Genomic DNA, 16,547 nt, shown 5'->3' with positions numbered 1-16,547 from the left:
TTTTTGTAAACTTTTCTGTATTGACAGGTGCTGTCAGAATCACCTCACAATTCCTTTATTTCACCTTTTCTCTCTGAAACTTTATCTTGCTTTACTTCTCTGCAGGATGATGGCCTTCCAGAGAATGAACATCAGCTCTCAGTAGCTGGGAAGATAAAGAAGCATTTCAACACGGGCCCTAAACCGAACAGCACAGCAGCTGGAGTTTCTGTCATAGCAGTAAGCATCTGAAATACACAGCCGCAACACTTAAATTTATGTGCCCACAAGACAATGCGTGTCTAGGACATGCCACCAAAAGAAACTGGAGAGGGTTAATCTTTAGATAATTCTAATGTTTAATTAATATAAACATAGTTAGACTGGTATTCTGCACAATTTCTTCATTGATTCTCCTTGTGAGTCACATTGTTATTTAACAGCCGTAGGAGATACAGTTCTGTACATACACTTCCACATTTTACCAGATCAGTAGTCCTAACTCCAATGTAGATCCAACAATTTGATCTATGGGATCATGACATTTTACTTGGCAGCAGAATCATCACATGGATTGAGGCCACACAGAGGTTGTAAAAGGACAGCAGAACTTTAAAATGATAATTACTTAACATTTGTAACAGAAAATCTGTATGGCAGCCTAAGTTTCTCTCCTCTGAAGACATCAAAGGGAGCTATGATTTCTCACTGCTGCCTTCATACTTGACAGGAGTCTAGCTCTGGAGATGTAGCTGAGCAGCAGCCGCATTTTATTGTACTGCCGCATGCAAGGTGCTTCCCTTTAGGCATCAGAACTTAATGGGGTAAAGACTTAATGGAGCTCCTTGCTGCCTTGTGTCATGTTGCAATTCCAGTCTAGGCATTCCAGGTTAGAATGTATCGGAGCTTCTGAAACCAAACTTGACCAGACTTTTGACCAAGCTTTACTGAGGTTTCAATGGCATCCTCAGGGTAGCATGCATTTGTATTTTTTCACCAGAGATGAACATGTGTATTAGATATACATGCACACAGAATATATGCAGTGTAATATAGGATTATTCATACTAATGCCATTGAAAAGTAACACGCACATCCTTCACATTTTTGATACATCTGCCTGTGTTTGTAAGCTTTTCTTTATTACTCATGGTAATGTTAACACTCCAAATAGTCACTGAAAAGAAGTGACACGTTAAACATAACCATTCCCATATCAGATTACTCAGTGTTCATTCCCAGCTTCCATAAATTGCAGGTGGTGTGACTGCACATGTACTTTCTTGTACTGTTTCCACTTTCATGTTTCTCAGCTCAGCCCCTCCGGTGGTGAGTTAAATCAGCATGAAGTAAACTCAGCTCAGCACATGCAATCTGGCTCACAGGTGTGAACTGTTTGTGCAGCAAAATGGATTATCTCTCAAAGTTACTTGGTTTAAGTACTTAAAATTTCAGACTGTGCCTCTCTCATATTTTTTCTTTACTCTTTCCAACCCTGAACGTCCTCAACATGGAAGCAAGTTGTTCTTCATGCTTTTCCTAGATTTTCTCAGTCATCAGCTAACATAGCCAGCATTTATTTATTTTCATTTTTAAGCAATAATACTGCAACAGCTCTCCCACAACTAAAACATCACATACCCATTGCTCATCTGAAATGCAGGTATGTTCTGTATAGCCTAGCTGAAACTGTGTACCTTTCGAATGGACTGCCAGCACGCTTGTCCATGAGAATTACTGCTCAGATCCTCCATGCTAATAACTTCAAAGCTTAAAAGCAAGAAATGATGCCTTTTTCCTCATCCATCCCTTGCCTCCTTTATGTTTTTAATTTTCCCACCATCCTTTTATTTTTTCCTTTGCCCCAGTTGCTCTGCTAAGGAATCGTTTACAGCAGTTTGACCCTTGAGTAATGAAAAAGGCACTGTAGTAAATCTTTCCAATGCAAAACATTATATATTAGGGGGGAAAAAATGTATATGTTTAATTATATTTTTAATGGCTTTTATTTATTTTTTAGTGTTTGGAAATTTAACAGATTAGTGATCATCTCTGTGGGTGAACAGCATACTCTGGCACGATTAATCCTGCAACTTGGCCTATAAAGTAGAAATGATTAGAATATTTTTGCAGAATTTAGTGGTTTGATTAGCTTGTGTCAATTATTTCCTAAAAATGTAGAAGAGATGGGGAAGTATAGACTTCTTTAGTGTTTTGGTAATGATCCAGAAAGCTGGATAATTTTGATTTTAAGAATAAATTACCTTTATTTTCTACAAAGCTAATTTAATAAGTAAAATAAAGCCAAAAGCAAAACAACAAATCTTTAATTGTTGCTTCTGCATTTGAAAGCATATTTAATATACAGTTGATATGTATGTCATCAGGGTTTTACATATGGGAATCTTCCTTTAACTGTGCAATCTTAAATATCATAGAAGTAAACCCTATTAATGAAGACTGCTCTGCATTTAGAATTTTCACAGTATGTACAGATGCTGTAACATAATGTTCAGCACTAAAGATGTGCACTAATTATATTTTCAATTAAAACACTGTTTTATTGTGCCTGCCTGTATGTTTACTGTAACTTTTTGAGAGAGTGCTTGTGTATCTAATATATAGAAATGCTTTCTATATATTACATAACACATCTTTGTCTGTGTGTGTGTTTGTGGAAATATGTTAATATGTGGATATATTTACATAGTTACTTAATAGTATAAAAGGTAAATATTAGTCTTATTTTTGAGTTTTATAACTCTGTTTATGCATAGAGAGCTATTCTGTGGTATTTAGTTCTTAATTCGTCCTCACACTGGTATGATATTATATGCCTGTTTTCTTCAGTGGAAATAAGTAACACACCTCAAAGATCTCAAATGTTATTTATCATATGCACCAATTAAAACTATAATATGAAAATTAAGTTTTTAAAGATGTGTTTGTGGTCACTTTGACCTGGAGGAAGTTTGAAGCCATGTGTATTTTACATACATCTGCTGTGGCTACTGCTTCCTTCAGCAATGCCCAAAACCACTTCATTGACTCCTTCAGTGCAGACTGATGTCTGATCTGTTGACGTGGCAATCTTCAGTAAAAGTTTTCTCTGACCATTCAGGCCAGAGACATCCTAGGAGTTCTTGTGCACGTGTCCAGACTTCACATTGTGCAGATTTGAAAGGGTTTGTCAGTTTGGACAAGCTACCATAATGAACAAAAAGTAGTTCCTTTGCTGGTGTATCAGAAGATGAATCCTTAAACAAAATTAACTGTACAGGCAAAAAGACTTTTCTGTCGATACATTAATACATCATTGAAAGTTTTGCCAGCATAACTATGTCAGTTGGGGGAAAAAAAATCCCTTAAACCAGCATAGCTTCACCAGAAAAATTTTGGAGAACTAGCTTTTAAAATAGCAAGAGAATTAACAAGTCCCTAAAAAGCACTGCTTGCTTATGGGAGAGTGTGTAGGAACTGGTCTCTGTAGGACACAGGGGCTGGGCTAGTGCCCTTTTGGTCTGTGCCAGAATGGCCACATATTTGCAGGATCAGGTTTCTCACACATCTTTCCAATAGGAGCAGTATCTTGTAGTTCTGTGATGTTGTTTATAAAATACTATCACAGTGAAAACATAAAACCAGACTTTTACTAAACAGCCTTGTTTTAAATTTGGGGATAGATTTTTTTCCTTTAGTTGTCCAAGGATGTCATCCTTTTTTTTTTAATTTTTCTTCGGACACAAAAGAATATCCTGTGGCTACACCCTCTGGCCATTCATGACAGTGGCTAAAGCGACCAAGAGCCAAAGTCACTTTTTAAGAATCCTTCTGTGATCCAGAGGTGTACTGTAATTCCTTGTATGAACCAAGCATTGTTTAATTTGTGTCCTTGTCTGAAGTGTTAAAGCTTTGCCTGTATGTTGTCACTTTTGTGCTTGTATTTTTGCCATTGTTAAGACAGGGGAAAGACTAATAATCATCTTCTGTCAAGGTTATATGAGGTCTCTGTCTTGGCAATGAGAGTGAACTCCAGCTGGAGAACCAGATGAATTGAGTAGACCAGAAGAGAAAAGCTGCTCAGAAAGTTGATGTAGCTTTGCAGTGTCCTCACTGAGCTGGGGACACCGGCATGAGACCACTGCCTGCAGTCCAGCAAGGGGAAGGCAGCGGGTGGATCATTGCCCTGAGATCTGCTGAGTGTATAATAAAATTGCAAATTACAAGTGGCATTTTTAGAGGTGAAATTTCTTGGGTGGTGTAGAAGAGGAGCCGAGCTTAGTCTGTGAGTTTTGCTTGGCTTAAAGATGAACACATGCCTTGTTTATCACTTCCCATCTATTGTCTATGTTGTCCTGGTATTGTTTGTCCACAGTCAGTTTTCTCATGGTAGGATTTCCACACCGACTAAATTGTTTCAACTCGTTAGGAAGCTACTCTCCCTATTTTCTCTATATTACTTTTTAGATATTCGATTTTAGGGCAATATTTTTGATCTGCTTTTCAAGAAAACATCCCTTTTGTGTTTTTTATGTGCAACATACAAGGAAGCCAGTAGATGGCAATAGCAGACCAGTGTACTTAAGCCAACAGAAAATTAACTGTAGGTACGAGGTTCTCGTGGTTTTAAACAGGAAACATCCTTTAAATAATTCTAAATAAGATGAAAGCGTCATTATTTTAACATAATGGAATAAATTATTAAAGTCTACACTTGCAGGGGAGTCATCAAGAAAAATTTAAATTTGGAGTTAGCTCCTAGCTACCCTTGAAGTGTTTGGTAACTGGAAATGTGTTGAACTGCTTTTCTGAATTTAGAATTAGAAGCTGTCATCAGTATTAGAAATATATGCCACGCTCTTATTGAAGCACAAAATGGCCTTTTCTATTCATAGGGAAAAATATGAAAATCATCACAACTAACAATTTTAAAGCAGGCAGAGTGTCTCCCTCAAGATATTTTCCCCTAAAATTTCATTTAGCATGGCTAAATGATGTCTCCACCGTCTGTTAGTGCATAACAGAAGGGTTCAAGAAAACAGCACATTTTCTTTGTCCCTATGCACATGATTCTGCTAATGATGAATTAAAAGATCTGTATTCTTCAAGGAATAGCAGGAGCACACTTTCCTGGACACAATGTTAAGTTCATTTCCATTTTGACTTTAATTGGTGCAATTTTAAACCAAATAGTTTTGTACTGTTATCTTTTTGAGCATGAGGTGTAAGCTGAAATGATAAACAATGTTATTCATGGCTCTGAGTAGTTCTACTCTCCAAGGTTAACACATTTTTAGAAATGAATTACCATGATTGATGGGGTATCAAAACCTGATTCTTTTCATCTTTACACATTCCATGATTATGAAGCAATCTAATTTAAGCCTTGTGTAGTCTCTCTTGCCTGCTCCTGTTGCATTTAAAAAAAAAAAAAACAAAAAACAAAAAAACATTAAACCTCTCAATTTAATTGCAAAAGATAATTTTCCATTACTGGTCTGTGCAACTTAAAAGGTCACTTCCATCTTTGGAGGTAACAAGATATTTTGTCAGATTTTTAAATGAATGCATAATGCACATTAAGTAACCTATGTCACAAACTCCATTTTAGCTTGAATAAATTGGCTTTAATTTAGCAAGACTGAATCTAGGGTTAGCATCTTTTTCTTTTATTTCTTTACTTTCTTTTTCGTCTCCAGTACGTAGCTTTAGGATGTTAGATAAGTGCCTTCTGAACGTGAAAACAGTAAATATGCACTAAATAAGGAACAGCTTGCTCTGGAGTCTGAATTCTTTAGCCTAATGTCGATCCACTGAGTTGCCCCATTTCTCTCTGCTCAGCTGGACCACGGGTTTACCATCAAGAGATCAGGGTCTTTGGACTACTACCAACAACCAGGAATGTATTGGATAAGGTATGAGATGGTGCAGCACCAACAGTCAGTGTTTCCATGGCAACGTGCTGGCAGTCTCCATTAACCGGTTCCTTCAGTGGATAAACATGCTTTTTGATTTGTTATCCGGTCCATATGCTGCTTTATCAGTTTCGTTTTAACCTTGATTGAGATGCCACACCCCTTCATTCCCTTTCTTCACCATCCCTCACACCCACATTGCCAGCTTTCTCCTCATCGCACATGCTCAGTATCAATTTCCCCTATAATTAAAAGGACAGTGTATATAGAAAATGTACTAGATATGCTGAAGTATGCACCCTCCCCCTCCCTATTGCTTGTTAAGGCATCTGTTTCCCCTATGCTCCTGTTTTGAAATACAGGGAGCAGCAACAGGCTCTCAGCATATATTTTCCTCTTTTTCCATGCAAGTGGAGCTATATACTGTCATTTTAAACCCACTGAACACAATCCTTACCTTAGATCGAACAATGCATTTACATAACGCGGGTGGTAGAAACTCTCCGAAGTTCAATGAAATACAATGCATTGTATGTGCTGGTAAGCTTGTGTTTCTAACAATGCATTCTTTCTTTTTTCTTTTTAAACCCCTTCTGATACCTATTTATTTTGATATTATTTTTTTTTTAATATTGCATGAGTCTTTTGAATATATTTTTCTTCATTGTGTAACTGTGCCAGGGTTGTTGTTAGATGGCTTGACCTGTATGACAAAATGGGACTCTGGGTGGGAGGGGTTTATTCTAGTGTGGGGGCAAGGAAGGATCCAGGACTGATGTCCCACACAAGGCCCACACACCTCAATGAATCCAGAGCCCTGGAATTTCCATGAAGTGGTTATTTGCTGGCTTTTTTCCTTCTTGTTACAACCCACGTTTTGATAGCTGCAGAAATTTTTACAAGTTTCTTGCAAAATCTGCATTTTCTAACACTGCAGTAATTGGAGCCTTTAAAAATTCACCTGTGAGGTGTGTGGAAAAACTCAGCAAATTAACCACATTAGTGAAACTGCAGAGATGGTCACTGCAAGTATTTCCAGTAAATTAAAACTCCCACCCTGGATCACTTCACCAAGTGCATGGATCGGGCTACAGCATGGTTTCCATAAAACTTAGCAGTTCTCTGAGCACACACTGAGGGTTAAGTAGATTTTGATATGGATGTTCTGGGGAAATAATTAAAAAAAAAAAATCCTAATTTTCAAAAAAAAAAGTAGCAAAGTGGTTCGTTCCCATCCATCAGTGGAACACTGGCTAGCAAGAATTGAGAAACACTTTCACTCTGAGTGCTAGAGGGTGCAGCAGGACCTGTAATTCTAGCCTATCACACTTGCGTTGGTGTCTATAAACCTACCATGGCCTGTAAGATAATAGCAAAACCTGCTCTGTCTAGCTTGTCACTTGGCATCATGTTTCCCAACTTCCATCCCTGTAATAAGGCTGAGAGACAGCAGCACAATATTAGTGCTTTTCTGGTTTGGAGAAGAGGGGAATGGGCTCTGAGTGCCCAACTTTAATTGAGCGTGGATTTGATAGTGTTAGAGCAATTTTTCCTTTCTGCTTACAATAATGGCATTTTGTGTAAAGCAGGACTTTGTCAAATAGTTGTAAATTTAATGCCTCCTCTGTAAAATGGGGGAAAGCTCACGACCTTTATTTATCTTTCTAGAGTTGACTTGCTCTCCATCATCAGCATACACTCCTCCTCTGCTTTATTGTTTTTATTAAAAAAAAAAAAAAGAAGAAATCTGTCTTTCCATTTTTTGTAAAAAATGTCTGTGTTTGAATCTTTTAAAAACGCAGCTTCAGGGGAGCAGGCCACCAGAAAAAGGAGCCTATGATAAAAGCGAGGATCTCCTCTCAGATTGGCCTTGACTCAGTTTAACTGCATAGCCCAGATTTTGAAACAAACCGTATGCATTTTGAGAAGGGGGGGGGGGGAGAGATTCTAATTCCGAAATTTGGTAAATAAATAAACGCTATATATAAAAAATAATAAAAAAGAGCCATTTGACTAAAACACTAGTAATGGCTGCCATCAGCATACAAAATGACACATCCCTGAATAATGGGCTGGAGCAGATGGGCGATAATCTCTCTTATTCATATATAAACTGCTCTGTTTTCCAGCTGGGGGCAGTAACAACAATGTTTATAATTAGTGCTTTCTAAACAGAGCCCCTGCTGTGGAAAGGCAAACTGGGAGAGCAGGGCTCCTAGGTGTAGATGCTTAATTAGGAATTACTATAATAGGGGATACCTCTGAACAAGCACTGCCCTGTGTTCTGTCCTTATTCATCTCAAAGGAACAAGCAACTGCTGGAGTGACCAACATTTTAGTTTAAATAAAACCATTTTGGTGTAGCAAGTATTTACTTTTTAGTAGCGCATATGAAAAGGTTCATCATTCCTGTCTATAAAACAGTTAATTTATCACAGGCCCATGAAAATTAACCGGAATTCACAAGTACAACCGGGTCCAAGGAGTATTTAATGCTCCCTTTGTTAAACTGTTCGTTTCTTCTTCACTCCTTTGATCGTTTTTATCCCTAGCAGTCTTCTAAAATATCTTTTTAGATGGCACTGTTTCCTCCTTCAATCAACCTGAAAAACTTTCCCTTTCACTGCCTAAAAGATTTTCCTATTCAAAGGGCTTCAAAGTCCTAATTTTCTATGCACCTATTCTGCATCCTGATTTATTGCCTTTAAGTAGGATAATATGTGCAAAAGTGAATTTTTTGAGATACTAAGGTAAAACAAACATTATGTACAGTGATAGTTGTTGTAGCAGGTAAGAGATATAATGCCTGGAAAATCCTACATTGGTCCTTGAATATGAGGAACAGAAAAAACACAGGGGTCAAATCAGTAAAGTCATTTGGAACCCAGACTGATGCATATTTTATAATTAGCCCACCTGATGCTGTTGCGATGTCAGCCCTGCAATCAGCAGTGCTGGAAAGGCCAAGTCAGTGTCAGTAGGGGATGAGACCTGGAGGTCCCCGTTAAACACTGGCAGTCTGCACTGCCCCAGGGTTGGTGAAACATTGTTATTAACAGCCAGGAAAGCCAGCCTTGGTGTAGGTAGGTAAAGCCGATGGTGCAATCACATCTTCATTCACCCCAAATTACTAATGACAAGTCAAAGACAGCAGGGATCACCTGTCTCTAAGCAGAGATGATACTATGTTTGCGATTTTTTTTTCTCCAAAGTCAGCCCATTCTCTGCTAGATCTCTTTGTAAAAAGGTTAAAGCAAATGCATTTATCTTTTATGATTTCTCTCTAGTGAAATTTAGCAACAGTGACCACAAACAGTCAAAATGGCACCTTCATTGTCTTTCAGAAATATCGTAACTGATAAATTTAGTTTCTTATAAGAAACTTTTATGGTGTACTTAACTGAGGCTTTTAAGAGGGTTTTTTTGGCTTTCTTGTAACTAATCCAGAATATTAAAAGTAATTCAAGCCTTCCCTTTAGTCCCAAGTGTTGCAGTGTCCAGTCCAGAGCTTTCTTCAGCTGCTTTACCTGTACCTCCTAATGGCAGCGCATTTTGAAGGCAAAACTTTACATAGCTTCCCAATGTTTTCTTCAGCCGTGAATTTCTTTACTCCTTTTGGTTTATATCTAAATCTTAACATTACTTTAATCTGCTACTGACAGAACGGCCTGGATTTTCTGCCTTTTCTGGGCTGATTCTGAGCATCAAGGGAGCACCAGAGTGGTTGTATCTAACATAGCAGGAAATATTAGGATATGTGATATTAATATATAAGTATATAATATTAGCATATGTTATTTTCTATATATCTACAGATACTATATAAAAGGCAAAGGATCAAAATAAAACCCAGGATATATATGGGAAAGTCATTAATGATATTATTCATGTAATGACAATAGAAAGGAGATGAGTTACGTTGGATGCTTAACATAATCATCAATCCAGTCAATACTCAATTAATAAAATACTGGATTTTTAAAATACAGTTCTCACTATCACAGTTTTAAATGTATCTGAATAGCTCATTTGAAAACCCATAGTTCCATCCTCTGTGTTTAGTTCCTAATTCCCACTACTTTGCATCTGTTGAGTTTCTTACCCTTCTCCACAGCTGATACAAGTCATTTTCAAGTCAAAAGTTACATGGGACTTGACATGGAACAAGGAAGTTGGGAATCAGTCTTGCTATCTGTAAAGTGCCATTTTGAATGCCTTAAAACCCTCTGTAAACTGAGTATTGGTAAAAACAGGCAAACATGTAAACTCATTTAAAATCTTTCTCTGGCTCTTTGACTAAGAAAACCACAATTGATTCACAAACTATAAATAAAATTCACCCATGCAAACAACTTGGCACTAAGTCTCTTCCACGTGTAATTGAAACCAGCTGAGGAATTGTGTCTCTAAAAAGGGTGGGAGGTCAAAGAGTAAACACAAACTTAAGTATAGCAATAGGAATTCAGCAGTTATATGTGTAGAATACCTTGTATTCACCCACCAATACAGTACAAAACATACATCAAATTGATTTGGTTTTCTTTCTTTTTTATTTTCATTTTAGCTAAGTTTCATGCCAGAAGTTACATGGTGTGCGAAAGCCCTGGCCTTTTGTATTTGGAGGTCTAGGTTCAAATCCACTCGATTAATTTGTCCCCTCGATGTGGTCATTTGCACGTCTCCAAATCACCGTGTAACTTGACTTAGTTATAGCTTGTGACGGAGGGGCAAAACTAACCTGTGTCGTTCACTCCTGGACTGAGGTGCATTGCTAAGTTTGAAGTACTCTCCAAAAAGTGTCTTGAATCATGAATTGATCATATATATATATACACACATATATATATATAGGTATATATACATATATATGTATATAAAACTTGAGAAACCCATGGAAAAAAATAAAAAAGGCTGCCTGGCTCATGCCACAAGCATTGTTTAATGGTTGTTTTTACAGTAAAGAAACCTGCTGATGCCTATCTCAAGGTATTGAGGTCACTAGCCAGAAGCTTAAGGAAATAAGAAAAGACTATTTAGGTGTGAACATTTAAATATGCATGTACACTTACATGTATATAAGTGGATGCACTGAAAGAAAAATATCTGTGTTTCAGTACATATGTCTGTGTAATTCCACACACTAAACAAAGCAGCGCAAAAATTGCAAACAAATTGCAAATATGCTGCTGCAGAAGGAAAGTGATTAAAGGGATGGTTTTCTGGGACTAATGTGTGAACAGCTGCATCCCCAGTTCAGTTTCCTGGCTGGTATGAATAATGGAAGGGCTAAGAGGCAAAATGCACAATAACGTTCTTTTATTAATGAAATGAATATATATCTACATTTGGTGGCCAGCAGTAAATTAAGACAAGTGAAAAGAAAAAGTCACTTCTCATATTCATAAAATACCGTTACTTCAATACAATAATTACTGACCTGACAGAAAATATCACCCCACACCTAGAGTAAGGTGCTTCCCACTGCAAATCCAACATGTATATCAAAGCAGTTGTAGTTTTTGAGTGTCTGTTCATAAACACAGAGTTCAACATTTTCCAAGGAAAAAAACGTAATTTGCAAGGCCCAGGAGTCCTGCAGCATCAAGAAGTAGGAATCAACGTAGAGACACTCCCTATGTCAAAATCCTGCAAAAAATGCTAACTACATCTTAGCATAAAGGTGACAGAAACAAGGATTTTAGACTAATGCTACATTACTTCAAATTAAATGCATTTCCAAAAATTGCTTGTTAACCATTTGGAACTGGGTGTCAGGATTACTAAATGTTGATACAAAATACATTAGTGCTTAATGAAGTGCTTCAGACCTATCAGCACCAAACTATTAGAGGCAATCCACTTATCTGCTGCTGGATAAGAAGCTCTGCATTTCCTCATATGGATTGTAGGAGGACAGCTGCATATCTTAAATGAGAATGCTATCCTTACATTTTAGTTGCCATTACTATCATACAGTGCTCAAAGTTCTCACTCTCTCACCTTGAGCCAGGGGAAAAAAATGTCAAAATGTGATAATGAAAATCTGGGATTTGCAGCCCTGTGAAGCGTAAGTGCACTTCAGATCCTCTTATTATTTATTGAAAGAGTAGCTTCAAGTTGAAGTGCTTCAGAAATCCATAATGGACTGGTTCATGCACTGGTGAACCACCCAGCTGAATAGTAGATGAAATAATGCATCTCTTAAACCAAGGCAATATGTGTAAGAGGCCTGTGCTACAAAAACAGTAAGAATAATGAAAAACCTGATTTTTGGAACATACCATGTGCACAAGAGTGTACAGTAGGTGACAATTGCTTGTACAAAACACATGCGGTCAATACCATCTCTGCATTCCAAAACATTAAGCTATTATATTACTTAAATTCTTTAAAGGTAAAAAGTAACCATGACCTCATTAAGTGAAAAATGGTACTTGTGCGGAAGTAGAATGTCAATACCACCCAGAAGTGTATTAGACACTGGAAGTGCAAAACATCATCAACTGGGTAGAATAAACCAAGTCTTGCAAGTTCTGTAAGTGCTCTGTCTGTGGCCAGAGGTGACCTGTTTTGTGGTTCTGGCATGTTAAATGCTAAAAATTAGAATACAACCTTTGTGTTTTTGCTTTCTCTAGATATATACTTCCTTCTTTGGCTCTCGGTAACTTTATACAATTTTATTCTATAAGCTCTTCGGGTGAGAAAGACTATGAATGTCTCAGCCCAGGAGAGTAACCACAGCAATGCCCCTGAGTCTACAAGCATGTCTTTGCAAAGACCAACTAAATGAAATTTGGTGGAGATTTTGGATAAAAATGTAACAAAACTCATCATCTCTAAATATCTCAGGAAGTTTCTGAAGTGTTAGGAAGCCAGAAATAAGGTGCTGGATCAAGTGAGATCATCAGGATTTTTTTGGTTAATATTTTTCATTATTAAGTCAGGAAGTGCCTTTACATTTATCTAAACAAATGCATTTAAACAAAAGCCCCCAAAGCTTCCCCATCAATACTAGCAAACTAGTATCTTGGGGTCTATATTTTAAAGACACCTTTAAAAACGTGTCTTTATACTTAATTATCTAAGTACTTTTGCTATTTTAGAATTCTGTCCTTTTAAAAAAATCAATGTCCTATGTCTTTTATTCAAAGCATTCTATTCTGTGTAACTTATTTTAATACCTTTAGTTTTTGCATACACATTTACCATTCTCAGGTAGCAGGTTTCAAAAATAATTTTTGAATTTAATACAAGTATTTTTATTTATTCAACCAGAAATGTTTAACTTTCTCAGAGGAGAGTATCTGTTACCACAAGATGATGTGATGTGGTTTAAACTTTAAATAAATGCTTATTTCCCATAAGCATAAAAAATCTTTTAAATGGAAATCTGTCTTTTATAGGGTGGTAATATATGCCATTCTTTTCAATTTTCACACAGAATAATGTACTGTATTCTGTATATTCACTGTGTGTAAAAGATCTAGGTATTTTTCTGTTTCACATTAAAAATAATCAAAAACTAAATTGGTTCAAGGCTAAGAACCATAGAAGACATTGAAAATACTAATTAGAGCTCTTAATTGAAAGATGAGCAGTAAACAAAGAAATTCTCAGCAGATGAAAAGTGTTGCATTTTGTAGTAATTATTATTTAAAATATGGGGAAGAACTTATCAAAGCTAATTATTTTACCCCTTTAAAGTAGTGCTATGTAGGTTCTAGACACAAAAATATTAGTTCAGCCATTTAGCCTGACTAAATCCATTTGCTATAATAGCTCTGGACTCTTGTCCATCTTTCCATCTCTGTTACATCATTATTGAATGCTGATTGCATTATATTAGATCATGGATTGCTATAATGCTATTCTGAACCAGTATGATGGATTTAGTTTTCATTTTGTTCTCAAAAATATGTTGGCTATATATACATCTCTGTTCTCCTATGAGGCTCACACTATAACTGGTAAATTTTCTGGAGAAATCAGTCATGTATGTCTCAAGAGAACACAGTAAATCCCTTGAAGCAGAATAACCTTTTGGCTGCATTCTTTTAACAGGAGATTTTCATACTAGGGATAAATTTTACAAGCCTTACCGGTTAAACCTATTCAGTGCTAAAAGTTATATTTACCTCCAGTAGCATGATAACATAATTGTTTGCATTTTGTATGTCATCTTAGTAGCCTCTTTGTGTTTTGCTTTTCCAAAACAATCAGGAGCCATGTTTTAAGAAGGCAGCCCTGCTCCAGAAGACACTTAACTATGTGTCAAAGTGCTCTTGCTGAATCAAGGCCATCCTGCTGAATTTGTAATTTTACAATGATTTTAGGGACTACAGTCTAATAAGCCATACTCAAGAAAACCAGTCCCATGCTTGAAATCATTAGTCAGACTTTGGCTGCCCTTATGGGTTGCAGTTTCACCATGTAATTGTTCCAGAAAAGCAGAAGAAGGGATGTAGCTGGAAGTTACAACCATCTTACTGAGACTTGCATTCTCAGTAGTTGCAGAATGAGCAAAAAATAAAGCCCATGAAGAAAACATCCTTCTTTCCCATTCCTAGACACTCTACATAGACCTAGATAAAATTAGTGGAGTATTTAATATGATAGACCTTGGTCAACAGGAGGAGACAGGGGATCAGGCTAAATGGATCTTTCTGTCAAAATTAAACATTCTCCCTAAGAACATCCATAGAGCAGCATGAGAAGGTGTCAGAGAGCTGGGTGGGCTAGCTCCCTTCAGTGTTTGTTTTTCTCTGTTGTCTGACAACTTCATTACAATTCATCTTAGCTGATTGCACTGACTGGAATATGGGTAAGCCTTCATTAGGTCAGTTATAAAACAAGCGAGTATCTCTGCTTTGCCTGTAGAAACAGATATATACGTTGAGAAGGCTGGGGGGGGGAAGGTCATTTGGTATTTGGCTTGAAATTTGAATCTATTAAAGGATGAAATTAATAACATCCAGAAGTAGAACATATGGCATCCATATATATGGTACTGTATCTGCTTAAGGTTTGGGAAATGCACTTTCTAAAGCACTTAGCTATGTTGTGGGATCAGCCTTTCAGACCTGAATGAGACAGAACAGGTTTAATTTGATCTGAACATTTATTATCCCTGGTATTTGCAGGCCACATAAACTCATGGTTTTCATTAGCTTTGCATTTCACACACAGCCTAATTTCATTTATTCTTATTTTATGCCCCTGCCAGACCACCGCTCTTGATAAGGAGAGGCAGGTTTTCCGACGAAGACGCAACCAGGATGTGAGGGGACGTTATAAGGAACAGCAAGCTCCACCTGAACTCAACTCCGAATCGGAAGACTATTCACCAAGTTCATCCGAGACTGTTCGCTCACCTAACTCACCCTTTTAATAAAACACTTTTACTCAAAAGTCTTGGCTTTAACCCTTTGAGAACCTGAAAATCCTTCAGACCTGTGTGAAGTGATTACAGCTGATCTATCCAGCAGTAAACACTGGGATGGTGGAACACAAAAGGGTGCTCACAGAATCTTTGTAAGAATAATTTCCTAATTGATTGAAGTACTTGTTCTATCCTTAGATTGCAACTTGCTGCTAATATGATCCTCAAAGGGTTAAGGCTATTTTGCTTTTTTATTTAAAGATAGAAGCAGTGAATGTTTTCATCAGTGAAGCTAGGAACTGCAGTATGTAATTTTAGCCCATGTTAACCCTCTGAGTAAACGATCAACTTAAATCTTGGCAAGCCACATTAGAGCTGTATTTTGGGGTTTTTTGCTTTTATACGCACATATCTTTTATAGTACCCTTGAGTTCCTTGCCTGTTCTTGGACAAATTAAGCGCACTATTGCTTAGGGGTTACAAATATAGGCTTTATAAATAAAAATAAAATTAAACAGTATATTCTGTAGCAGCTCTTTCTAAACCTGCATCATACTTCCACAGGCAGTGACTGTTGTTGGAGGATATTATGCAGGCTAAATGGGAAATTCAGTTTAGGGTGGACTTATAGTTTATAGAATATGACATGATGATGGCCACAAAAGGTTGCTTCCGTATCATTTGCTGCTAATGGCAATGCAGAGTCTTGGGAAATAGCTTGAGGACACGTTCTGTCATTTAATGGTACGTAATGATCTAGCTGAGAAGTTCCTGGTTCCTTTGCCTCAGATTCAGAAATGCACAGGCAACCTCTCAACATGACCTGGTTATCCTGGGAGAGCCATTTTTAAAGATTTACATTGTGAATAACACTTAAAATAGCTAAAGTACTTCTAAATTGGGGGAAATACAAGTAATTCCGTATATGTGTAAAGCCTGAATTGAATTAGCAAAAGTTCTGTCTTAGAATGGACCAACTAAAAATGATCACCAGTTATATTTGTAATATTTAATAAAATGTGCATTACCATAGAGTATACACATTTCTGGTTTGTTAAAATCTCAACACAGCATTATAGCATTTTATTTAACCATTATCCTAAAGTTGGCTTTCACAGAAATATTACACTTTGTAGACTTTTGCTTCACATGTGATAATTTAAAAGAAAAAAATATAAAATTACTCAGAATTTCACTCGAATGATAAAGGCAATTTCCAAACTCCAATTCTAAAATAAAAAGAAAAAACTGTGAAATTTATACTTGTTTTTATT

General features: G+C 36.9%; 1 protein-coding gene across 3 annotated transcripts in view; it reads left to right on the top strand.

Annotated features, from left to right (window-relative positions):
* Nucleotides 1-16,307, top strand: part of DCLK1 (doublecortin like kinase 1) — a 244,478-nt gene extending 228,171 nt beyond the window's left edge. For 2 of the 3 annotated variants that reach the window (XM_057410442.1, XM_057410444.1), the window contains 2 exons: nucleotides 106-219; nucleotides 15,118-16,307. In XM_057410442.1, coding sequence (XP_057266425.1) covers nucleotides 106-219; nucleotides 15,118-15,282 — 279 coding nt within the window. In that variant the 3' untranslated portion in view covers nucleotides 15,283-16,307. Of the gene's footprint in view, nucleotides 1-105; nucleotides 220-5,820; nucleotides 5,895-15,117 lie in introns of all 3 variants that reach the window. The other variant, XM_057410443.1, reaches the window with a different exon arrangement.
* The last annotated feature ends 240 nt before the right edge of the window (nucleotides 16,308-16,547 follow it).

Source organism: Pezoporus wallicus, unplaced genomic scaffold, assembly GCF_028554395.1.
Source record: "Pezoporus wallicus isolate ANWC-B61680 ecotype Strahan unplaced genomic scaffold, APGP_CSIRO_Pwel_v1 contig_1876, whole genome shotgun sequence".
NCBI lineage: Eukaryota > Metazoa > Chordata > Aves > Psittaciformes > Psittacidae > Pezoporus > Pezoporus wallicus.
This window is presented reverse-complemented; position numbering and strand designations above follow the sequence as displayed.